The sequence below is a fragment of the Propithecus coquereli genome, unplaced genomic scaffold, assembly GCF_000956105.1.
Source record: "Propithecus coquereli isolate 6110/MARCELLA unplaced genomic scaffold, Pcoq_1.0 Scaffold252, whole genome shotgun sequence".
Taxonomy (NCBI): domain Eukaryota; kingdom Metazoa; phylum Chordata; class Mammalia; order Primates; family Indriidae; genus Propithecus; species Propithecus coquereli.
Genome location: NW_012148086.1, coordinates 4,501,504 through 4,527,021, shown reverse-complemented (window position 1 = coordinate 4,527,021; position 25,518 = coordinate 4,501,504). Strand labels below are relative to the sequence as shown.

General features: G+C 46.6%; 1 protein-coding gene and 1 pseudogene across 5 annotated transcripts; one reads left to right on the top strand and one right to left on the bottom strand.

Annotated features, from left to right (window-relative positions):
- The first annotated feature begins 227 nt into the window (after positions 1 to 227).
- On the top strand, positions 228 to 25,193 carry UBE2D4 (ubiquitin-conjugating enzyme E2D 4 (putative)). Of its 5 annotated transcripts, XM_012646938.1 has the most exons (8): positions 256 to 342; positions 1,453 to 1,544; positions 9,103 to 9,166; positions 13,654 to 13,685; positions 13,782 to 13,859; positions 19,804 to 19,909; positions 22,238 to 22,331; positions 24,270 to 25,193. In XM_012646938.1, exons 4-8 carry the CDS (start codon positions 13,677 to 13,679, stop codon positions 24,313 to 24,315), a joined length of 333 nt encoding a protein of 110 aa, XP_012502392.1. In that variant the 5' UTR covers positions 256 to 342; positions 1,453 to 1,544; positions 9,103 to 9,166; positions 13,654 to 13,676; the 3' UTR covers positions 24,316 to 25,193. The 5 variants fall into 5 exon arrangements, with proteins under 5 accessions (XP_012502391.1, XP_012502392.1, XP_012502394.1 ...); XM_012646937.1 differs by lacking the exon at positions 1,453 to 1,544 and having other exon boundaries at positions 228 to 342; XM_012646940.1 differs by lacking the exon at positions 13,654 to 13,685.
- On the bottom strand, positions 4,956 to 5,916 carry LOC105812483 (annotated as a pseudogene).
- Positions 25,194 to 25,518: the final 325 nt, after the last annotated feature.

Sequence of the window (25,518 nt, the reverse complement as noted above, 5' to 3'; positions counted from 1 at the left end):
CACCTTGCAGGTGCTCAGCGGGTCACTGTGAAACCAACCAGGCCCTTCTCTCCGCGGGCCTCTCCAGGCCCTCGTTAACCAGAGGTCGAAGCCGCAGGACCAGATGCGGGCGGCCAGCGTAAGCGACCCGAGGCAGGACACCGGTGCCCCCACCTCGGCCACACCGTGACGCACTGCAAGCGCCGACGACGGCCCCACAGTGCCCCGCGACGCGCACGCGCAGGCGGCGGTTCCCGGCGTGCAGCGCGGCGACAACCGAGCCGGCACCGGGCGGCCTCAGGCAGCCCTGGCCGGGCTGTCCCGGTCCCCGGGCGTAGGATGGCGCTGAAGCGGATCCAGAAGGTAAGCACTCTCGCACCTTCCAACTCTTTGGGCGTCAGAAGCGTCGAGGCTCGGGCGGGGCGCCGATGCCGTGAAGTGAACGGCAGCGACCAAAGTGCCGCGGAGACTGCTTGGAAGGAAGGCGGTACCGCAGCCGTCGCAACCTGGGAAAGGAACGGCGCGAGCGCGGGGCGGGGCCGGAGTCACGTGGGGTGCGTCACGCGGGCGGGGCCGCGGAGGCTCACCTGCGGGCTCCCGGGCGGCGGGCTGTGCGGGCTTCCCAGAGGAAGGTGGTCTGCCCTTGTGGGGCTTCCAGAAGGGCTGCACAGAGAGGTCGAGGATGGAGCTGGGTCTTAAGGGTTGAGTAGGAATTCCGCAGGTGGAGAAAAGGGAAAAGGGCTTTCGTGGCAACAGGGAGACCACGAGCCTCGGCTTGGGGGCCGTGTGGCGGGGTGGTGGGTTCGGGACTGGTATGGCCCTTAAGGACATGCTGGAATAACTGGTTTTTATCCTGGGGGTAACAGGGAGTCTTTATGGAGGCTTAATGTATTAACTAGAATTTGGGAAATGCACAACAGCAGGAGAAGAAAAAGTATTTCTAATTCTACCACCTCACTATTCGTTAATATTTTAGTATACCTACTTCCAGTCTTTTTCCCATACTTAAAAAAAAAATCTTACTGTATTTTGTATCCCACTTTTTCACATAACATTAAACGTAAGCATTTTCTTTTGTGAATAGTATTTATAACTGTAGTTTTTAACATTAGCGTTTCCCAAGTACGTGATCAATAACTTACTTAGTCATTACCTGTAATGATTGAAAGAATGAAGTTGGGTGTCAGACAGTGGGACCTCAGGCTAGGCACTTAATTACTCCTAGTTTCCCTGTCCTACTTGTTTACAGAGTTGTTTTGAGAATTAAACGAGATGATTCGTGTTTAGCACATGCTTAGCATATACTAAGCATTGGATGTGAGTTAACTGCCATTATTATTCCAAATTCTTCATTAAGTATGTGCTGTGATGAACATCATTGTTCAATGAGCTTTTTCCTTAATTCAAATTATTAGTTTTGTCAGAGGTAGAATTACAGGATCTCTAAGAGTATGACTCATTTTTTATAAATAGGTATCCAAAAGAGAGAGAATTTTGACAAATTATTCTCTAAAAGGGGTCATCTGTCATCCTGGGACTTTGAAGCAGGTGAATGACATGCTGAGGTATGTGTTATAAAAAGATCCTTCTGACTGGAGTGGGGCAGAGGGACAGTAGAGGCTATTGTGAAAGTCTAGCAAAGACTTTGCCCAAATTAATGACTATGGAATGGATAGCAGGCCAGAGCAGTGCTTGGACCACATGGCAGAGGTGGAATTGACAGGACTTAAGGAGAGGATGTGGAGAAATTTAGACAAGGAGGTTCACAAGATGGGTCACTGGCTGGATGGTGGTGTCATCGTCTAGGGTGGGAGTTAGAAGTTTTGAAGGCAGGGAGCAGGGTAGGGAAATAAGGAGTGTAGGTTTGAACCTGCCTGTGTAGGCTGATAAGATTTATAAAAGGAAGGACTTGGAGAAATAAGTTTGGACCTTGAGGATGAGGTGGTAACTGGAGATCCAAGGTAATTGAAGGTCATGAGGCCGGGGAGAACTTTCCTTGATAGGAATCAAAGATAGAAGAAAAACCAGGGCTGGCTTCATGGGTGTGGGACACGTTCACTCTCACAGGGCCTCATGCTTAGAAGGACCCCACCCTTGGTTTTATGCTCTGCTGCCACTATCATGAAATTCTTATTGAACTAATTTTCACAAGGCCCTGCAAATTATGTAACTGAACAGGAGTTCTTCAGAAAGGAGGAAGTGGGGTAGATGCTGAGCAGGTAGCCAGCAGTATGCAGGGCTGAGCCAGGAGCGTGGCATCTACTAGCTACCCCCTTATCTTCTAACCTACAGCCCTTGCCAACCAACTTCATCCCTTTTCTTAAAAATTTTTCAAAGGAGTTTTTAGACGAACTTTTCACTTTATTGATCAAATATTTCCTTTAATTAAGCCAGAATACACATTTTAAAAATCTGAGCATATGTTAATGTAACATTTCTAAATGTTCTTAATAGGGGCAGGGTTTTATGCGATAGCATTTCATTTATATTTATGTTAATTATTATTTGCTATTTGATACATATTTAATACATATATTTTGCAACACACATACTTTAAAGAAAATTTGGAAAATGCCGAAAAAGACAGTTTTTAAAGTCATTAATAGCCCTATCATGTAATTGAGGTTAATGTTTTGGTGAATTTCATTTCAGTGTCTTATATGCATGTGTTTCTGATTGTTGTAGTAATGTAGTTACATCAAATTTTATACTCTGCCTCCCCCCTCTTACCCCTTAATGTTGTATCATGACATTTTCTTCTATTATTCTGTAGTTTTTAGAAACTATAGTTTTCAATGATTGCATAATACTTGATTTAGTTTTTCAAAAAAATTAACTTTTGATTATAAATGTAGTAATTGCTCTTTGGAGAGGACTTGGAAAATCAGGAAAATGCAGCTAATACCATATTTCATCTACTCGAAGATGAATATTTTTTCAGATTTTCACTTCTCTGAAATTGGGATGCTTCTTACAATCACTGTCAGGTAGCAGTTGTCACTTATTTGTCATTATATGTGTGAACTGGGGCATGGCAGTTCATATTGAGGTGAGTGCATTGTTGGTACTACTACAGGGTGTCCCAAAAGTTGACATACGTAGGGAAAATGGGAAATTATAGCTAAATGTACCTTTATTTACAAAATTTTACAAAAGTTTTCCAAAATTTGTAGTCTTCATACAAAGGAGACTAGCCTGAGCAAGAATGAGACCCCATCTCTACCAAAAAGAAGAAAAAGGCTGGGCGCGGTGGCTCACGCCTGTAATCCCAGCATTCTAGGAGGCCAAGGCGGGTGGATTGTTTGAGCTCAGTAGTTCGAGACCAGCCTGAGGAAGAGCGAGACCCCCGTCTCTACTAAAAATAGAAAGAAATTGGCCAAACAACTAAAAATAGAAAAAATTAGCCGGGCGTGGTGGTGCATGCCTGTAGTCCCAGCTACCTAGGAGGCTGAGGCAGGAGGATCGCTTGAGCCCACGAGTTTGAGGTTGCTGTGAGCTAGGCTGATGCCATGGCATTCTTGCCTGGACAACAGAGTGAGACTCTGTCTCAAAAAAAAAAAGGAAGAAAAAAAATCTAGCCGGCCATTGTGTTACACACCTGTGGTCCCAGCTACGCGGGAGGCTAAGGCAGAAGGATTGCTTAGAGCCCAGGAATTGGACGTTGCAGTGAGCTACAACGATGCCACTGCACTCTACCCAGGGTGACAACGGGACACTCTATCTCAACAAAAAAAAGACAACACTCCTCACCACCCCCGACCCCTTCAAAAAGAAAAAGTGAAAAAAAAAATTCAAAAACATTTTGTGATTTAGCACTGAAAAGCATCTGTGAACATAGGCATAGAAACAGAACAATGGAGAGTAAATTTCATATTAGTGGAGCAAATATTTGTTGTTGGAGGAAGGACTGCAATTTCCTGTTTCCTTGTCAAGTAACCAAATGCTTCATAGACCCAAGAAAGGAAGGTACCACCTACCCTCAAGTTGGTGAGGCTAGGTCACTTTTTCAGGCTGGGATATGTGCAAAGAGATTGTATCACAGGACTTTGTAGAATGAATATCAATGGCTTGGAAAAAAACTCCAGAAACAGTAGTGTAGGATTTTAAGAATTGCTTCATCACCATTGCTTTGGAAGGCACGAGGATGGTGTTGTGTGGACATGAATGACTCTGTGTTGGGCTCTGAATGGGAAGTTTTAGGAATTCCTGAACAAATCAATCTATTTATTTCACTTGTTTTTGCTTTTTTTAAAGAGAATTAAATCATTTATTGATTACACATGATAATGGTTGATACACAAGCTTCATTCCCATCTATAATTTTATCCGGTACCATTATTCAATTTAGATATGTTGCATAGAATATGCCAACAATCATCTTTATAACCAATAATTCTATGATTTTCCTTTGATGACCCCTTTTAATGGTGAACTTCAGGTCACAACAGTAACCATCAGTTCAGCTACACCAAAGTTTCTGAAGACAATAGCTTCTCCACCCAAGCAGGTTGTAAATGAATTTCAAATAGAAGCTGGCATCACCCTGAAGGAATTCTATCTTCACACTTTAGGGTAAGTTTACCAAAATGGCTTCAGAGTAGACTAACTTTACACAGCACATTAAAAAAAAAAAAAAAAAGACACATTTATTCAGCATCATGATCACATTATTACGTTTAGCAATCAACAGCATAGGTGCAAAAAAAAAAAAGGTCTACATTAAAACCTTTCGTTGTAATGCTTTACACTTTCCACAGAACAGAAACTAAAATAACCTGTTACACAATTAGCCACAAATACAGTCCTCGAGTTTTTTGCCCCATACACATGAGTATTGTCTAAAACATGTCTTCTTTGTAGCAGCTAGGCCCTGCCACCGCTGTGCTTGGCTGAGTTCACAACTCTATTGTAACCTGTAGCTTCCCTGTCACTTCTCTGGCTCTCCTCTTCTGCTAAGCTTTGTTTCTTGGGAGTAATTAAAACCTTCTGCCACTGCCATAGCTACTGCTACTACCGGAAGCACCATAGCCACCTTGGTTTCATGGTTTGGCAAATTATTGGCCTCCACCATCATAGGGGCCAGAGCTTCTGCCTCCAAAATTTCCTCCCTTCATGGGTCCACATTGGAAGACTGATTGTTGTAATTGCCAAAATCATTGTAGCTTCCACCACCTCCAAACTTGCTTCCATCATTACCAAATCCGTTGTACCCATCCCCACTGCCACCATATCCACCACCACCATGGCTGCCACCAAAGCTACCTCGACCACTGAAGTTTCCTCCATGGCCAAAGTTGTCATTCCCACCAAAACCACCTCCATGACCACCACCAAAGTTTCCAGAACCACTTCGACCTCTTTGGCTGGATGAAGCACTAGCCATCTCTTGCTTCAACAGGGCTTTCCTTACTTGACAGTTGTGACCATTCTCAGTATGGTATTTTTGAATGACAGTCTTATCCACAGAATTATGGTCATCAAAGGTTACAAAAACAAAGCCCCTCCTCTTACCATTGCCTCTGTCAATCATGATTTCAATCACTTCAATTTTCCTATACTGTTCAAAATCATCTTAGGTGATGTTCTTCAGTATCTTCTTTAATGCCACCAACAAAGATCTTTTTCACAGTTAAGTGGGCACCTGGTCTTTGAGAATCTTCTCTGGAGACAGCTCTCTTTAGTTCCACAACTCTTCCATCCACCTTGTGTGGCCGTGCATTCATTGCTGCATCGACCTCCTCCACAGTGGCATATGTGACAAACCCCAAGCCCTTGGAGCACTTGGTGTTTGGATCTCTCGTTACCACACAGTCCATGAGCATTCTCCATTGCTCAGAATGGCTCCTCAGACTCTTATCGCTGGTTTCAAAGCTCAGCCCTCCGATGAAGAGCTTCCGCAGCTGTTTTGGGTTCTTTAGGAGACTCTGACTTAGACATGATGGCAGTGGGAAGAGAGACTTTAACGATGCTTCCTCTGCAGCATCCCCAGGCAGAAAGGCTGTTTTTCCTTTTTTTGTATGCATGAGTGATACTTGATTTAAAAAAAAAAAAAAAAAAAAAAAAAGTTTAGGTGTAAAGAAAGCATTGGTGTTAGTTTAATTGCCAGTATGTTTTCTTTCTTAGCTGTACATAAAGTTAACTTGTGTCTTACAAAGGATGGTGTCTTGGATTTGATAAAACAGAATAAAAGAACTGAGTGTGTACCATGGTTTGCTTAACTCTTTTTCTCTATTAATACTTGATACTTGAACCTCCTTTCCTTTTTTCAGGACTCTTTTATCATTGTTGTTTGTAGCATTAATTATACAACCTTAACCTTCATAGTCCTTTACAATTAACAAAATATTTGTATATTTTTTGATTAGGTAATAAATTCCCATGGTTCAAAATTCAAAATGTACAAAGGATATACAGAAAAAGTCTCCTACCCAAACCTGTCCTCAGCCTTATCTGATTCCCCTCTTCGGGACCAATCAGGGCTATTAGCTTCTTAAGTATTCCTCCAGAAATATACAAATATATATATTCATTCTACCCATTTCTCCTCCCCCTTTTAATAATACTAATGGTAGTGTCCTGTATACACTGTTGTCCTTGATATTTACTTGGTGCTCTTGCATACATTATATACATTTAAAAATTTATATTAAGAAAATTTATAACCACACAATAGTGCTGGCAAGTTGGCAGGAAGTATAATTACAACTTAACAGGTAATTACACTGATGCCCAAAGAAGTAAAAGTGATTTTCCCAGAGATGGAGCTGGAGCTCAGACCTGAGTCTTCTAGTCCTATTAGGTGAGCACAGGAATGCAGTGTTTTGAGTGGATGAGTTTCTTGTCTGTTTGTTTGTTTGTTTGAGACAGAGTCTCACTCTGTCGCCCTGAGTACAGCTGCAGTGGCATCATCATAGCTCACAGCAACCTCAAACTCCTGGGCTCAAGGGATCCTCTTGCGTCAGCCTCCCAGGCAGCTGGGACTACAGGCTCGTGCCACAATGTTTGGCTAATTTTTGTATTTGTAGTAGACACAGGATCTTGTTCTTTCTCAGGCTGGTCTCAAACTACTGACCTCAAGCAATCCTTCTGCCTCAGCCTCCTGGAGAGCTAGGATTACAGGCATGAGCCACCTTGCCCACCCTGAGTGGACTAATTTCTTTCAACTCATATTATTCTTCCTGGAAGTGCCAGATAGCATTTGAAATTCCTGGGTGCTGGTTGGTGTCTATCAGGAGGGACCTACTTCTGACCTTTCAGGAATCATTAAGGTATCATAAGTAACTGTTCATCACGGCCCTTAAAAGGAGGGATATGGATTCTAAATTCTGGGTACAGTGGGTGCAAAACCATGGAGGTGTGGGAAAACCTGGTGAGCTGGAGGGAAATTGGCCTGTACTGCCAGCTTTTCCAAATCCCCTGCAGAGTGATAGTGAGGGTCGCAGAGCGGAGAGGTAAGCATAAAGGAACTGTTCTACAGAGGTTTCTGTAGCTCTATTACATTTCTGAGCATGTCCTCTGGTCCCCTTGCACAACCTCAATTGTTCCCCAAGTTCACTTCTACTGTGACTATTCATAATGCTTCTTCCTGAGTGCTTACCAAATGTAACCGATTTTACTTGTGAGGAAATGGGTTCAGACATACTAGATGCCAACTGAGAACTGGCCAGTGGTGTACTGATAGATATTTAAAAATCAACCCTGGGGGAAAAAACATGGCCCTGATTTGATTTGTAGTTTCTGTGGTATTAATACTCCCATCTTAAGTGAGGCACCACAAGAGCAGAAGAATGGGCTCCACTTGTACTTGCCATCAAATTGGTACTAACTGATCAACACTAGGGTGATCACATGGCAGAAATACTCTCCAGGGATTAGGGGGATGGGGGGCAAATCCACAACTAAAGGACACGGGGAGCACTGTAGGGGGGGAAGGGCATGCCTTTAACCCGCACTTGGGTGAAGCAAAGACATAAAGTGTAACCGTAATGTTTGTACCCTCACAATACCCTGAAAAAAAAAAATACTCCCATTTTGGCCGATTAAATTTGGGGAGAAGCAGGATAAGTACAGGATGGCCAGAGAGGTGGGGGTTACGAGAATGATCAGCATGCCCAGAGACATGCTGAGATCAGGAGGGTCTGTGGGTGGGACAGCAGTAGGTGTAGTAGGTGTAGTTCAGGTAAGAAGGAATGTCATAAGCCAGGTGTAAACTTTGTACACGTACCTGGACCCTGGGGTTTGCCATCTTCTGAGGAGTTTCCCTGCCACATGATGTGCCATTATTTGTGTCTCCTTCCCGTTAGAACCTCTGTGGAGACCCCAGATGTTTACTGAGATCTGAAACCTGGGGAGGAGAAGCAATACTGTATAGGAAACATTCTCATACATGCAAACTAAAGTTCGAGAGTCACTGCTCAAAATCTTGGGCCTTGAGGCTCATGCTGGGCCAGGATCACTTTTAAGGATTATGGCCAGAGTTGGTGTCCCTTAAAGGGAATCTAGTTATGGTTTAATTCCTGCAGTGTTAGACTTTGGCTCATGTGCCCTTAGTCTTCCTGTTCAAAGCCCTAGGACTTGCCAAACACCCAGTGGTGGGTAGTGGGATTGGGATTGGGATGGTGGTAGGGGAGGTAGAGAGATTGAAATACCAGGGCCCTTTACTTAATTGAGCAACTAATTGTGCTAATTGCTCCCATGCATTAATGTATTAGTCCATAGCTAAAACCTGGCATCTGCCCTTCTCCCAGAGCACTCTCCTGGGCCTCTTTTTCTCCCATATCCTGAGAACCTGAGAGGGAGTGTCCTCCACCTGAGCTGGTGGGAGGCTAGGCTCCGGGGTAGGGCAGATAGATCTACATGTGACTGACTCTTTACCTGCCATCTTCCAGCTCTTTGAATAGGTAACTTCATCTCTTTATATCTATAAAATGGAAATGGTAATACCTACTTCTCTGGTATCTTCACAGTAGGGAGTAGGCGCCCATGACCTGCCTTGTCTCCAACCCCCTCCTGAGGCCTAGGAGCCCCCTCCCACCAGGAGAATTCATTCTGGGTCTCAGGATTGGTGTACACAGGCAGTACCCCAGGCATATACCAGCTCTGACCCACTGTCTTGTGTTCTAGGAATTAAGTGACTTGCAGAGGGATCCTCCTGCGCAGTGTTCTGCGGGACCTGTGAGTAATGATTGTAAGTATTTTTCGGGTCTTCAGATTACGGGAGTGTTGCAATTAAGACCCCCAAATTTATCAGCCAAGCAGTATTTAAGAAACCCAATTGTTTCCCCTTCATTTGCTTTTTAATTGCTTTTCATTGGAGGCCAAGGCCAGAGTTCACAGCAGCTTGGCTGGCCAGGTTATACTCAGAGTAGAACCTGGGGCATGAGAAAGCCAACTTGGCCTGAGGAGTCACATCAGCTTCTGGAAAGTGCCTCTGACCAAGTCAGACTTGGGCAGTTATGTGAACATTGTTGCAGACCTAGTCTAGAGTACCTTGTGCTGCCTGCTGCAGTATCTAGGAGCAGAGCGGGAGGGCTGATGAGGGTCAGGGCAATGGATTCTTGCCTCTGCCAAAGGAAGGGAGCAGTATCTATTCTTTTTTCTTTATTTATTTATTTATTTATTTTTGAGACAGAGTCTCACTATGTTGCCCGGGCTAGAGTGCCATGGCGTCATGCTAGCTCACAGCAACCTCAAACTCCTGAGCTCAAGCAATCCTTCTGCCTCAGCCTCCTGAGTAGCTGGGACTACAGGCATGCACCACCATGCCTGGCTAATTTTTTCTATATAATTTTAGTTGTCCAATTAATTTCTTTCTAATTTTAGTAGAGACGGGGTCTCACTCTTGCTCAGGCTGGTTTCGAACTCCTGAGCTCAAACAATCCGCCCGCCTCGGCCTCCCAGAGAGCTAGGATTACAGGCGTGAGCCACCGCGCCTGGCCTTTATTTTTTATTTTTTTGAGACAGAGTCTTACTCTGTTGCCTGGGCTAGAGTGTCCTGGCATCAGCCTAGCTCACAGCAACCTCAAACACCTGAGCTCAAGCAATCCTCCTGCCTCAGCCTCCCGAGTAGCTGGGACTACAGGCATGCGCCACCATGCCCGGCTAATTTTTTCTATATATTTTTAGTTGTCCAGATAATTTCTTTCTATTTTTTTAGTAGAGACAGAGTCTCACTCTTGCTCAGGCTGGTCTCGAACTCCTGAGCTCAAACGATCCACCCGCCTCAGCCTCCCAGAGTGCTAGGATTACAGGTGTGAGCCACCATGCCCGGCCAGTATCTGTTCTTTTCTCTCATCTCTGCTTTTCCCTGGGGGAGACTCAAGAAACACCTCTGGTGGCTGCTCAGGAGAGGGTTAGAGGGAGAAGTAGCACTGGTGCCAGCCCTCTGCCACCTCTCACAGCCATTGACCAGAGGCTGAGCTGCCCAGCATGAGGGTTTCCAAGTCTGTACTCTGGGCTCCTTGGGCTCTGGGATATCCATCCTTCACTGTGAGGCTGCAGTAGTTGCAACTGTAGGAAAAGTAGGTGGGAAGGGCTATACCTCAGAGGGGAGATATCATAGGAGATACCTATGATACCAAGGGTGGTATCATAGGTACATGAACCAAAGAAAACAGGAAGTCAGAACGTGTATGCCAGTGTTCACACACCATTATGCACAGTTGTCAGAAGGTGGTAACAACCAGGTGCCCATCAGTGGATGGTAGATAAATGTGATTCTGACACACACTGCAACATGGATGACCTTGGAAGTGAAATAAGCCAGAAAGAAAAGGACAATTATTACAGGATTCCACTTACATGAAATATCTAGACTAGGCAAATTTATAGAGACAGAAAGTAGATGAGAGGGTACCAGAGGCTGAGGGGAGGGAGAAATATTGTTTCGTGGGTACAGAATTTCATTTTGGAGGTGATGGAAGAGATTTAGAAATGGTTAGTAGTGATGGTTGCACAACATTGTGAATGCATTTAATGCCACAGAATTGTATACTTTAAGGTAGTTTAAACTGCACATTTTATGTTATATGTATATGTTTTACTACAATTAAAAAAAAGAAAGAAATTTCAGAAAGCTGGAGAAAAGAAGGGTATGATGTCACATGTGTGTCTGCATGTCCTGGGAGGGATTGGGGCTCAGAGGCACCAAGGGTGGGCAGACGGAGCCACTGGGAATGGAGTGCTCGAAGGTGTTTGTGGGAGATTAACTCTCGACTTTGGAGCAGAGCGGAGATGAGTCCAGCTGCTTGTGCAGAGCGTAATGAACAAGGGCCACCGTGCTCCACTGATTCCTGGCACCTGCTTGTCAACCTGCTCCCCCATTAATCACTGTTTTGCTCGTGTTGTCCTCACAAGCACCCCAGGTCTCCGTAGCATATTTCCCCTCTTACCTGTCACTAAGTCAATATCAAGTTAAATGAAGGTCAATGTCGGATTGAACTGCTCTAGGTCAGCCTTAGCCATCTAGAGGCATCTCCTCAGTGTGTGGCTCAGCTCGCACCCACTCTCTCTTTCCCACACCGCATTCTTAGGCTGGAGGCAGCTGGCACTGTTGGAGGGGCCAGCATCAAGGCCATCATAATCCATACCTCAGTGGACGTGCTTCAGGCAGCTGTGGAAGCTAGCTAACCTTTTGGGACCATTTCCTGCCTGCCCCACAGGCAAACAGCTCCTTTCCAGCATCCCTCCTCTATTTCCTTTCTCATCCTCTCTCTTTTGGGGCCTTCTCTTCTGACTCTGCCCTCAATCTCTGCTCAGTGCCCCAGTAGCTCTCAGGGGTTAAAGTAAACAAGACCAGAGGATCCTAACCTCCTATTCTGAAATACATTAACAAAAACACCTTTGGCCAGGCGCAGTGGCTCACGGCTATAATCCCAACACTTTGGGAGGCCGAGGTGGGAGGATTACTTGGGGCCAGGTGTTTGAGAACAGCCTGGGCAACATAGTGAGATGCTGTCTCAAAAAAAAAAACCCACCACTTTTATTTCGTAAGGAATTCTGTTCTATATTATTATTAGGCAAGGGTATATCTACTTGCCAACTAATGATTAGTATGAGTTGGAATAAAAACAATCAAAAGCAAAAGAAGTGATATTTTCATTAGCCCAGGCAGCCTTATTGCAGGTAAAGGTGTTCTCTTCAAAAGCATTTCTTTGAAGTATTGAAAAAGGCTCCTGGGCGGTCTTGACTGACTCTAGGCACCTCTAGGGGTTTGGGAAGCTTCTGTTTTAGTCCCTGCACTTGTGCTCCCACCCCATGCCTTTGTGCTTTCCTGGTCCTGCTGTTAGGGCTAGAGCCTGTGGGGTATTTGAACAGGTGACAGGAAAATCAGGACAGGACTGGATCTGAAACCTTGGACTAATTCCATACCTGTTTGGAATCCATACAAGACAGAATTCTCTTGAGAATAACAGGCCAATCAGATGGTCTCAGCAACCGATTCCTGAGGGTGAGTAGGCATTTTCCTCAAAGGCTGTGGAGTCTGTTGCCCTGGGACCATTCGTATGACTGGGGAGACTTGAAGGTGAGTGAGTGGTCGACTCTAGGCTAGCTTTGCCGAGTGCACAGGAGCTGTTTGGGGGAGTAGAGCAGGAAAAGTAACCTGAGATGTGTTACTTTGGGGTATGAGGTGTGATGTGCAGCAAGAGGAGGCTCTAAACCACCGGTGAGGGAGTCCAGCTTGGCCTCCAAAGGTGAGGACCTGGAAGGGGAGAATGAGAGGGGCTCGTCGTGGCCTTGTCATTGAGTTCCCAGAGCACAGGGCACTGCTCAGGCACTGGGCAGAGGACACAGATGAAGGTAGCACTGATGAGACTCCAGGGCCATGGGCAGTTGGCTTCTGAGAGAGACTTTTTGGAGAGGGCATTAGACTTAATCAAGGAAAGAACCAGGGGATAGAAAGGATTTGTAAAGAGCAGTGGGGAAAATGGCTGAAGCCTAGTTAAGGCTTAATTCTGTGCAAAGAGAGGACTGAATTATAGTTACTGGCACCTATATAGTAAAGAATTTAATCTTGCCCCCCAAAAGATCTGGACTTCATCCTCAATCCCTGGGAAGTGATCTCTAAGATGTCATACCTGATGGGAGTGTCTTTGTTTGCCTGAAGGCTTTGACCCATTCACCAGCAATGTGATTTAGGGTGAGGACCGCCTGTGCCAAATAGACCAACCATGTGGTTTAAGGTGAGGGCTTGGGTCTGCCTGGAGGGGCTGGAGAATGGACACTGAGATCAGCCCTGTAGGCGCTCAGTCAGTCAGTCATACTCTCAGGGTGGAGCCCCAGTAAAAACTCTGAACACTGGGGCTCCAGTGAGTATCCCTGGTCGATAGTACTCTGCATGTATTGTCAGCACATTGATGCCAGGACAGTAACATATCCTGACTTCATGGGGAAAGGATAACAGAAGCTCTGCATTTGGACTCCTCCTGATGTTAATCTGTGTTGTTTCCCTGTAATAAACCGTAACCATGAGTACAACAGCTTTCAGTAAGCTCCAGGAGTCCTAGCAAGTTACTGAATCTGAGTGTGGTTTTGGGAACCCCCGGCTTGAAGTTGGTGTCAGAAGTAAAGGTGCCTTGTGTGGCAGCACCCACTAAACTTAACAGCGCCTTTTCAGTAGAATAGACATGTTTACTAGGGGGTCTCTTACGTGCCCATCTCTCTTTTGTCTTGTAGTGTTCCACTGGCAGGCCACCATCATGGGCCCGGTAGGTAGTAGCTGCTGAGCACACCGCTCCAGTTTTGCTTCTTGCGCTTCGTGCTTAGCATGCTCACTGATCCCTTTCTGTGTCTCATCCTTCCAGAATGACAGTCCTTACCAAGGAGGGGTTTTCTTCCTGACCATCCACTTTCCTACGGATTACCCTTTTAAGCCCCCAAAGGTGAGGTGCCCCCATGACTCCCCTTATGTTTGGATGAAGGACAGCATGTGACAAGGGGCCTTTCAAATCTCCAGTGAAGAGAGCTGTGTGTGGGGCTTCTCTGAGGGCCTGCTGCTCCACCCTGTGGTGACAGCCTCCCAGGATTTTGGGAATTAATTCCTGCTGTGAGCAAGGGTTAGTGTGGTGAGCTGGCCTCCCTCCTGAGGCCGCAGTTCTAATGGTGCTTCTTGTGTAGTTGAGTCTAGTCACATCTCCAGGCTCTGGCTCCTTCCTTCGCAGTTCCTTACTTACGCTCTAGGACTGGGGTTATCAGCTGGGGTGATTTTGTCCCTGCAACAGGAACACTTAGGCAATAATCTGGGATATTTTGGGTTATCAAAACTGGGGGGCTGGGGGTTGCTACTGGTATCTAGTGAACAAAGGCCAGAGATGCTGTTGAACACCCTACAGTGCACAGGACAGCCCTCCCTCCCGTGACAGAGAATGATCAGCCCCGAGTGTCAATGGTGCTGAGGTGGACACACCCTGGTCTCAGACCCAGCAAATCATTTATCTTATCATACCTTCAGTTTCCTTCATTATTCTTTTTTTTTTTTTTTTTTTTTTTTGAGACAGAGTCTCACTGTGTTGCCCAGGCTAGAGTGCCGTGGCATCATCCTAGCTCACAGCAACCTCAAACTCCTGGGCTCAAGCAATCCTTCTGCCTCAGCCTCCCGAGTAGCTGGGACTACAGGCATGCGCCACCATGCCCGGCTAATTTTTTTCTCTGTATTTTTAGTTGTCCAATTAATTTCTTTCTATTTTTAGTAGAGACGGGGTCTCGCTCTTGCTCAGGTTGGTTTCGAACTCCTGAGCTCAAACAATCCTCCCGCCTTAGCCTCCCAGAGAGCTAGGATTACAGGCGTGAGCCACCGCACCCGGCCCAGTTTCCATCATTAAGTTAAAAGAATAGCAACCTTCCTTTCCCCTTCACACACACCCATCATCCCACTGGTGGAACCTCAGAGAACAATGGCACCAAAGGGAGGGAGAAGCCTAGGGGAGCTGCCTTGACCACCCTGCCTAGACACGGCTGGTGCGCTGCTGGGGTGTCCTGTCTGCAAGTCGTCCTGCTGCCTGGACCATCCTGCCCATGTCTTACCTGGGCTCCACATGCCCAGGCAGAGCCTGCCCTCCTGAGGCCCACAGTCCTGTGCAGGAGACAGAGGACACTTAGTTTGTGAGCTGTCAGTGCTGAAGAGGAGCCCGGCAGTGGTTGGCAGTAGGAGCCAGGGTGGCTGGGGAGATCACCCTGGGGAGGGGGCACTGCAGAGTCTCAGCCTGGGAGGGGTGGGGTCCACAGGGAACACCCAGGGAAGCGAGCCTGTGTTGGGGTGGGGAGGAGGCCAGAGGGGTACGGCCCAAGGAGTGGGGTCTGCATGGCCATTGTGTGGGCAACTGAGGGGCTGACAGATGAGTGATTTGATGGGCTCTACATACCAACAGGATCACTCTGCTGCCTTGTGGAGAAGAGGCTCTGGGCAGGGACCCCAGCCAGGCGAGGCTCTGTGGTGACGCATGGCTGGTGGCACAGAGGTGGGGAGAAGAGGCGGATTCTGGGGTGTTAGGCAGTGGAGCCAACAGGATAGGCTGCAGTCAGGTGTGGTCACACAACAGTGTGTGTGTGATGCACATCCCTTTTAACATCTTTTTATTCCCAATTGCAAAATGGGTAAACATTCATGATTATCAAATTAGAGAACTCGATGTGCAGATGGAAGTCAGTCTGCTGCAGACCCAGAGAAGACCATAGCTAACATCCTGGTGTATATTCCTCCAGATTTCTTTCTGCATGCCCCAATATATTTTTTTCCCTTTTTCTTTTTTACTTGAGACAGGGTCTTGCTCTGTCACCCAGGCTGGAGTGCAGTGGAATGATCATGGTTCACTGCAGCCTTGAACTCCTAGGCTCAAGCAATCCTCCTGCCTCAGCCTCCCGAGTTGCTGGGACTACAGGTGTGTGCCACCACACCCAGCTAATTTTTTTTATTTTTATTTTTGTAGAGATGGGTTCTCACTGTGTTGCCATGGCTGGTCTTGAACTCCTGGCCTCAAATGATCCTCTCACCTCAGCCTCCCAGAGTGCTGGGATGACAGGTGTCAGCCACCGCATTCGGCCCTATTTTTATTCTCATTTTAAAATAAAAATATCAGTTCTCTTTTGTGAATGAGGAAGCTGGGGCTTAGAAAGGGTATATCATTTCTTGAGGATGACATGCCCATAGTGGAGGGTGGGACTCAAACCTAGATGTGGCAGCCTTGTTAAAAAAAAAAAACTTTATTTTGAACGAATTTTAGACTTAGAAAAAAGTTACAAAAACAGCATAAAGAGTTTTTATATAGCTCATCCAGCTTTCCCTGATGTCACCATGTTACAATACTGTGTCTACTATAATAAAAACCAGGAAATTAATATTGGTCATGATACTACAAACTAAACTCAAATTCCACTAAGTCCTCCCTATGTTCTAGGACCTAGCATTCATTTATTGTTGTGTCTTCATCCTTATAGTGTGTAATAGTGCCTCAGTTTCCCCTGGTCTTTCATGACCTTGATGCTTTTGAGGAGTATTGAACAATTATGCTGTCAAATGTCTCTCCTGTATGTGTGATGTTTTCTCAGGATTGGACTGAGGTTGTGCATTTTGACAAGACTTACTCAGAAGTCCAGAGTCTGTGTCAGGGCACCACAGCTTAGGGGTTGTGATGTCACTGTGTCTTACCAGCCTGACTTGTCCTGATGGCTCCGTCTAAATCAGACTCGTAGCCACTGTTTTGCATGTTGTTTATCTGAACCAGCGTCAAGAAGCCCTTTCTGGGATCACCAGCCACAGCTCTGCCCAGGCATTGCTACCAGAGGGCACCTAGTGCCTGGGTATTTTAAATCTTGGTTCAGTGTGTTCAGAATTCTGGAGACTGTTCCAGCTTTTGGCAAGAGAGAGTGGGGTGTGCTGAACAGGGTGATGACAGATGATAAAATAGCTCCGCAGGGTTGTAGTACAACTGCTGTTCAGTGGGGTTTGGTTGAAAAAGCATGAGCACGCTTCATGGTTCTCTGATCCTCCACCCCGCTCCTGCCCCTTCCTTGTGGAGAGACTGTGGAGTGTCTGATGACCCGTGGTGATTTTCCAGCTTATCTCTTTCATTAGCATGCAAGCCGCTGAGGAACTTCCTTACAGTAAACACATACCAATGTAGTCCTGTATATCTCTTGGGCATTTTCAGGATCCTAATTACCCAAGGACAAAGCGAAGAAACAGGGGTTATTATTAAAAGACTTAAGAAGTAAACTCTGTGAGTGAGTTGGAATTATTTTATTTTATTTTTTTGAGACAGAGTCTCGCTTTGTTGCCCTGGCTAGAGTGAGTGCCGTGGCGTCAGCCTAGCTCACAGCAACCTCAAACTCCTGGGCTCAAGCGATCCTTCTGCCTCAGCCTCCCGAGTAGCTGGGACTACAGACATGCGCCACCATACCCGGCTAATTTTTTCTATATATATATTTTTTTAGTTGTCCAGATCATTTCTTTCTATTTTTTTTGGTAGAGATGGGATCTCGCTCTTGCTCAGGCTGGTCTCGAACTCCTGACCTTGAGCGATCCACCTGCCTTGGCCTCCCAGAGTGCTAGGATTACAGGCATGAGCCACCGCGACCGGCCGAGTTGGAATTATTTTAACAAGGAAGAGATGTGAACTGAAAAGTGAGAATAATGCTCTACAAGAAAAGAAAGTGCTTCTATCTTTTTAAAATCTCCTTCCACAGGGGAACAGGATCAACTGGATTTATGTTTTGGCAAGAATTTTCTAACAATAAGAGGAATCTGGCAAGATTGCATGATCTTCTTTATAGGAGATATTGAGGCAGATACTTACTTCTGAGACCCTTTTGAAGTTTGACCCTTCCTGAGAAAAATCATACAGTAATAGATGTTCAAGCTCACATACACACAGCCCTCTTCTCATATTCTAAAGTAAGTTCTTTAAAAAAAAAAATTTTTATTATAAAGTATATCAGGCATGCAAAAAATTGTAAATAATAATATAAAGGATGCCTGTGCATCCACCATCTAACCTAAGGATGGGTTCTCAGAGCAAGGGGAGGGGGCAAAGTCATTACTGTTGCCTTGCCCCAGCCCCGGCCTGGGGTCAGGGGAGTGTAGATGAGCCTGATTCTCATCACGTTCCTGTAACAGTAAAAGCTGCAGCTGACCTGGAGCACGTTGCACATCACAGGAGCTGACTCCATGAGGCCCACAACAGCCCTGGGAGAGGTACCATGGCCTTGTCTATAGTGAGGGCTGAGGCCCAGGGAGGTCATTTGAAGAAGTAATGTGTGGCTGTGGTTTAAAAAAAGAAAAAAAAAAGGTCAAAGGGTAGGACACATACAATGAAAATAGGACCTTCTTACCTTCTGTATACTTTGTGTCTCCAGCCCGTGCCTCCTTTCCCCCAGAGACACTGAGTCCTACTTGGTTTTCTTTCTTTCCAGGCATCATCTACACCTAGACAAGCACCTGTGTGTGCTCCCTTATTTCTCCCATGAATGGAACAGATTTTTCCATGGAGCTGCATCTTGTTTTTCCCGTTAGCAGTACGTCTTGGAAATTGTTTCATATGAGCACATTCATTCTCTTTTTTCCCCCCACTTCCTCCCATTCATTCTCTTTAAACTCACCTCATTCTTTTTAAATAGTTGTATAATATTCTTTTGCATATATGTAACATTAATTTCACCAGTAATCAATTGGAAGCCATTTAGGTGGTTTCATATCTTTTGCTACAGTGAGTATCCTTGCATATTTAAAATCTGCAAGGGTGTTAGATGGCTAAATTCTGAGAAGAGGGGTCTTATAAAGGATGAAATAGAAAGGGGAGAGGATCTGTGGCCTGGCAGAGGGCCCATGGCCTGGGTTTTTCTGCTAATGAGATATCTTATGTCAACAAAATATCTATGCCTTGTGTCCAGCCAAGACCAATGATGACTGAAATATCAAGTCGTGTCCAAGTCAGCTAGACCAAAATAAGCAGTTAAACAAGGGATGAGAATTCTGTAGAGCTGTTTCCCTGTAGTGACTATGTTTCGTCATTGTATCAGTAATCAGAGTCATCATTTTTTGCATAGAACTTTGGGCCTCAAGTCCTTTCCACCACTCTTGTTAATCCTCAGAATGCACTACTTTGGGAGAGACGATATTAATCCCCTTATGTTCTCATTTCTGAAGGATAGCATTAAAAAAATTGCCCTATGTTCAGAATCAGACTCCAGCAGGAATGGATTAGAGTAGTGGTCACCAACCTTTTTGGCACCAGGGACTGGTTTCATAGAAGACAGTTTTTCCACAGACTGGGGCAGGGGAGGATGATTTCAGGATGATTCAAGCACATTACATTTATTGCACATTTATTTCTATTATTATTACATTGTAATATATGATGAAATAATTATACAACTTGCCATATGCAGAATCAGTGGGAGCCCTGAGCTTGATTTCCTGCAACTAGACAGTCCCATCTGGGGGTGATGGGAGACAGTGACTGCTCTGACAGGAGGTGGAGCTCAGGTGGTGATGTGAGCAATGGCAGCAGCTGTAAATACAGATTAAGCTTTGCTTACTCACCTGCCACTGACCTCCTGCTGTGCAGTCTGGTTCCTAACAGGCCACGGCCTGGTACCGGTCCACGGCCTAGGGGTTGGGGACTGCAGGGTTAGGGAACTTCTCCTGAGTGATCACCCACTCTTCTAACCCTTTAGGGTTTGGGGGTGGGGGTCCAGCTCACCCAGGACTGTGTGAGGCTGGGTGCACAGCACACTCCAGGTATAGTCCAGCAGTGGCTACTTCTGCTTTACTTAGTTCATTTTTCACATGTCCCTGTGATTTGTCTAACTTGAGATCTCTTGTCTCTGCAGGTTGCTTTCACGACCAAAATTTATCACCCCAATATCAACAGTAATGGCAGCATCTGCCTTGACATCCTGCGGTCTCAGTGGTCTCCAGCGCTGACCATATCAAAAGGTAGAGACGCTGACAGCATGCTCCCTGTGCCCTGTCTCTAGCGTTTTTTTTTGTTTGTTTGTTTTTTTGAGACAGAGTCTCACTGTGTTGCCCAGGCTAGAGTGCCGTGGCGTCAGCCTAGCTCACAGCAACCTCAGACTCCTGGGCTCAAGCGATCCTCCTGCCTCAGCCTCCCGAGTAGCTGGGACTACAGGCACGCGCCACTGTGCCCGGCTGATTTTTTCTATATATATTTTTAGCTGTCCAATTAATTTCTTTCTATTTTTAGTAGAGACGGGGTCTCGCTCTTGCTCAGGCTGGTCTCAAACTCCTGAGCTCAAACGATCCGCCCGCCCCGGCCTCCCAGAGTGCTAGGATCACAGGCGTGAGCCACCGAGCCCGGCCTGTCTCTAGCGTTTTCACCTCAGCACTGACTGGGTAGAAATGGGGACTCAGAGCAGACAGTTTTCCCAGGTCACACAGCCCAACCCACTGCTGCGCCCACGCGGATGTCCTGCACTACAAGGAGGCGGCGTCAGCGGAACCTAGTGCTCCACACCCTGATGGTTCTCAGCAGTCAATTGCTGTGGGGTGTTCAAGACTCATGTGGGTGCAAGAAGGAAATGTTGATTCTACATTTTATCTAAAAATAAGGAAGGCAAATATTACCTTACCTTCTCCCTCATTAATTCATCCAACAAGTACCGATGAGGACTGTGAGTCAGCCCTGAAGGAAGAGGTCCTGCTCCCAGGGGCCTCACAGTCAGTGGAGAAATCCTCCCTCCCCAAAATGAGGGATGTCGAACACATGTCTCTGGATGAGGTTGAAGAAATCAGTCTAAACAGGGCTTTAGAAGTGCAGATATTGCTTCTGAGCTAAGATGGGCTGAGCATAGGCTGTGTGTGCATGGGAAGCCTGAATGGAGACGTGGGAATGCAGTGTCCTGTCAGGTGGAATGTGAGTAGCATGGTGAAAAATCAACCTGAAAGAAAGAGTCCCAAGCCTCAGAAATAAGCTGTGAGTAGAGTATGAGAGAATGCAGGCAGCAGAGCCCTGGTCACCTGGAAGAGGTCACAGGGCACCAGGGAAGCTGGCAGGGGCAGGCTTTAGGAAGCTAGAGAGGCACTGCAGAAGTGGGCATGGTCAATCCAGAGGGACACAGCCCCCTGCCCCTGCACTGTGGTACAAATCTCTGTAGTGGCAGAGCATGCTGACCAGGCTCAAACATCCAGGAAATAGCCCAACATCCTGCTGAGATAGCTCCTCTCTGAGTTGAACCTTGAATATGTAACCTTATCCCACTGCCCGAGGCCAGGGAAAAGTACAAGGAAGAAGGAAGCCATAACAGTCTACCAGCTTTTGGGGTCTGCTTGATGCTGAGCCAGCAGAGCCAGGGCCAGTGTGGCCTTAGATGTGGGGTCAGGAAGGGGAGAGGAAAGTAGAGTGGCAGAGAGTAGACACCCAAGTCATGGGGAAGGAGGAAGGGCAGGTGGACCTGAGTGACCTAGAGGGGAGTCTGTAGCCCTTTTGACAGCCTCTGGACTCAGAACAGTAGTGGGGTTGAGGATCTTGAGAAAGGCAACCTGCCCTTCCCATTTGTAGCTTTACTGTGGGGAACTGTGGTCAGGACTTGGATGAACTGGCCAGAGCCAGTTTGTCTGGAGTCACATGGTGAGTCAAGATCAAAGCCAGGAATGATCGTCCACACTTCTATTTGGGCACCACGGTTCCTTCTGCTCCTCATCACAGCCCTGGTGGGGTGATTCGCTTTCTCCAGAGCTGCTGAGAGCCACACTGAGCACACATCCCAGAGACAGTGGTGGCATGCAGGAGCAGGAATCCATTTGCTTTGCAGTCACACAGACCTGGTTCACAATCTGGTTTCTACCCATTTACTGAGTGTTCCAAGTCTGTGACTTCGGACAGGATACCTGATTATTCCGCACTCCTGTTTCCTTATCAGTAAATAGGGCTCCTGGGACCAAACACCAAAGGCGTGTGGTATGGGATGCAGACAGGGGTGGCGTGGGCAGTTGGAGGCTGACAGAGCACTTCAGTGGAGAAGGGGAATGAGAGCCATACTCACTGAGGAGGGAAGTGTCCTAGTGCAGTGTGCCTGGGGCTGCAGCGTTCCTGGGGCCGCACTGTGAAGTTCACAGTGAGATCGCCCTTTAGCCAATACATGCGGCAGAACTGGTGGAGTGTCAAGCAGACAATTTAGATTGGGACGTTGAAGGGAAGACAACAGCTTGGTTAATAGAGAGTGCGAGTTCAGGGAGGCTCGCTGTACCCAGTGGCAACTCACAACCTCATGGCTGCAGCTAACTGACCTTTTCTTCTCTTCCCAGTTCTCTTGTCCATCTGCTCCCTACTCTGTGACCCCAACCCTGATGACCCTCTGGTACCAGAGATAGCCCATATCTACAAGGCCGACAAAGAGAAGTACGTGTCCTCTTTGGGGTTACTTTGTGCCATGGCTGCCCCAGGCAGCTCCAGGTGGTACCTTTGCTCTGAGCTGGTGCTTCTGTGCTACACAAGTTCCCATAGACATCTTCCTGCTCATGCTGAGCCCATGTGTGCAGTGGTTGTGTCCTGGGCTTGGACTCCTGGCTCTCTCACTTCCATGTCCTTTGACTCTAAGGAGGGAGAAGGAGATAAAAGCAATCCACTCTGCTGGATAACTCATCAGCTGCTGCCACTAAACCCTAAAATATTGCCAGCCCTGCCCTTGAGGCCAGCAAAGTCAGTGATTAGCCAAGAATGGCCTCAGAAGAATCTGACAAGAAAATTCTGGATTAAATTCCAAGGTTTATAGCATAAAACAAGGGATATCTGCTTGGATACACCCAGGGTATGGCTGAGGCCAGTCAAGGTGGGAAACACTGCTGTGTTCAGTTTGGTTGAGGCTCAGAAGTCAGCAGTGTGTTGCTATTTCGCCGACAGACCCTCACTGCCAGCTGTTTATACACCAGTTACCATGCCCAGAAATGCAGAATTCCAACCCCTTTGGCCAGGCACAGCCACGTGCACTGTAGCGTGGGGGTGTCTGTGGTCGGTGGAGCAGGCACAGGGAATCATCACTGTGTGTTAATCTCTGAGTGTTGGCAGCATGGTGAGAAACGGCTGGTGCGGCAGCAGCCCAGGCAGCGGGAGCAGCAGCCCTGTGAGTGGTACTGGAGAGGGTATTGCTGGCGCTTATAGAAAACATCTCCAGGGAGTCTTTTAGTTCATTCCTTCTCTTCTGTCTGAAGAGATTAGAATGAAATGTGGGTTTTGCAATTTATATTTTTCTTAAGATCTTTGTAATCTCATTATTTCCCTCGTTGGGGTTTCCTCAATAACAGGATGATTTTTTTTGTTTGTATTTTGAGATAAGGTCTCACTCTATCCCCCATGCTGGAGTGCAGTGGCACGATCATAGGTCACTGCAACCTTGAACTCCTGGGCTTGAGTGATCCATTTGCCTCAGCCTCTCAAGTAACTAGGACTACGGGTGCACACCATCACACCAGCTGATTTTTTAAAAATTTTTGTAGAGACTGGAGTCTCATAATGTTGCCCAGGCTGGTCTTGAACTCCTGGCCTCAAGCAGTCCTCCCTCCTCCACCTCCCAAAGTGCTGGGATTATAGGTGTGAACTACTGCACACATCCCCAGATGATTTTTAATTGATTAGAATTTAAATTGTATTTATTTTATCACTTATTATGAGATATTTTAGACATACCAAAAGTGATTTTTTTCAGTGCCTGTTCTAACTACAAATCTCTCATTTGCAGTCTCAAGGCATCAGATATCATTATAATAATGAGGATAAATGTACACACCTACATAGCCCTCAGCAGGTGACCAACCTGCCCCATGTGCTGTACATACAGACTTGTCCAGTCCTCCCCACAACCACACAAGGCAAATGGTCTCCTTATGGTAAACAATTAAGGAGAACAGGGCACAAGAGAGGTGGCCCCGCTGCTGAGGGTGGTGCTCATTCACACTCTGGTAGCCAGATTCCAAGCCCATGTTCTGAAGTTTGTGTGTTGGGCAGCCTGTAACTACTCCAAACTTTTGTGTATCTTTTCTCTATCCTCCCTGCATCCGTATTGTAGGACTGGAGAGAGAAAAGGAGGGGGTTTGTTGCATTATTAAACCTTCCACAGAAGATAGTTATGGAGCATCAGTAGGACTCCAAGCTAGGAGTTTATAGCCACAAATGACATGCTTCTGCTCCAGGGAAAGTCTTTATTCCACTCATCTATCAGTCCTAGATGTTTGACAAGAAGTGGCAGCAGCATCCTCCACATCAGCCCCGTTCTCTGCTGCACATTGAAAGGGAGTGACCAGTTAAAGTGAGGGTGTCAATACCTCTGCTTTTTTCTTCCAGGTACAACAGACTAGCAAGAGAGTGGACACAGAAATATGCTATGTAAGTGCCTCAGAGCTTTTACAGGAGACATTGTCCAAGAGAAGCTAGCCAGGCAGGGAGGTCTTCCCATGAAACTCTGAGCTGTTGGCTGAGCCACTGGCAGAACGTCATCTGTTCTTCAAACATCGATCACCCACTTTCTCCAGCCGCAGCATGTTGGTACCATCCTCAGCCATTGTGGCTTTGAAAATGTCATGTCTTTGATGCCAAATCAGCAGCCACTGTTGTTCTGATCTGCAGCCTTCTTGGTTACACTGGAATTGGTCCCTCTGCCCCAGCTCATCTGCTTGCCTCCTGGGGGTGCTGAGCCCTGCACGCCTCCCCTGCCCAGCCTCAAACAGTGCTGCGGCCTACCATGGCGTCACCTGGGGGCCTCAGCCTGGGCCCTCACCACGTGCCCTTTGCCTTTTAAAACTCAGTGCCATCCCAGGTGTCCAGGGTAGAGTGGGCTTTTGTCACACCCTGTCTACCACAGAACCACATGCCAAGGAATCAGCTCACTCCTGGAAGCTCCTGGGAATTGAGAACAGTGTCATTGGGAAGTGGAGGCCTCGCCCTACAGCTTCCACCAGTCTTCCTCTACAGCGCCACATGCTGGCATTTCTCCTCACACCAAGAAGCAGCAAGTGGAAAATGTCAGGATATAAAGCACATGACACCCCATAAGAGATGACTGTTTTTAGAAGCAAAAGCAAAATTATGAAACCTGAAGAGATTTGGGTTATGCTTTTCTGTGTGATGAGGTTTTTCACCATCCCCTGCTCCTCCCACTAGGATCCTACACCAAGTCCAAATGTGAGCCATTCACAGACTAGAACATGAGAGAGAGAGAGACTCTTCTCAATGTAAATAAAAATGCAATTCACTCATAACTCTAAGTGATAATTGACATTTAAGTCTCCTTTTTCTTTCAGGGAGAACAGAAGATATGGACACTTTTAACAGGTTCTTTAGAGCCTTAAATTAGAATAGACTTTTGAGTTACGGGCTTGCTTTGTTGGCTTTCTGATACAACATATTTTAAGGTTTGCCCTTACAGCTGATAGCTTTGAGATTAGATTAGCTAGGCTGGGCACGGTGGCTCACGCCTATAATCCTAGCACTTTTGGAGGCCAAGGTGGGAGGATTGCTTGAGATCAGGACCAGCCTGAGCAACATAGTGAGACCCCTTCTCTACAAAAAGTAGAAAAATCAGCCAGGTGTGGTG

Coding starts and splice junctions, on each gene's coding strand:
- UBE2D4 (XM_012646937.1), top strand. CDS start 319: ATGGCGCTGAAGCGGATCCAGAAG. Junction 343..9,102: donor CGCTGAAGCGGATCCAGAAG/GTAAGCACTCTC, acceptor CTTGTGTTCTAG/GAATTAAGTGACTTGCAGAG. Junction 19,910..22,237: donor AGCGCTGACCATATCAAAAG/GTAGAGACGCTG, acceptor TTCTCTTCCCAG/TTCTCTTGTCCATCTGCTCC.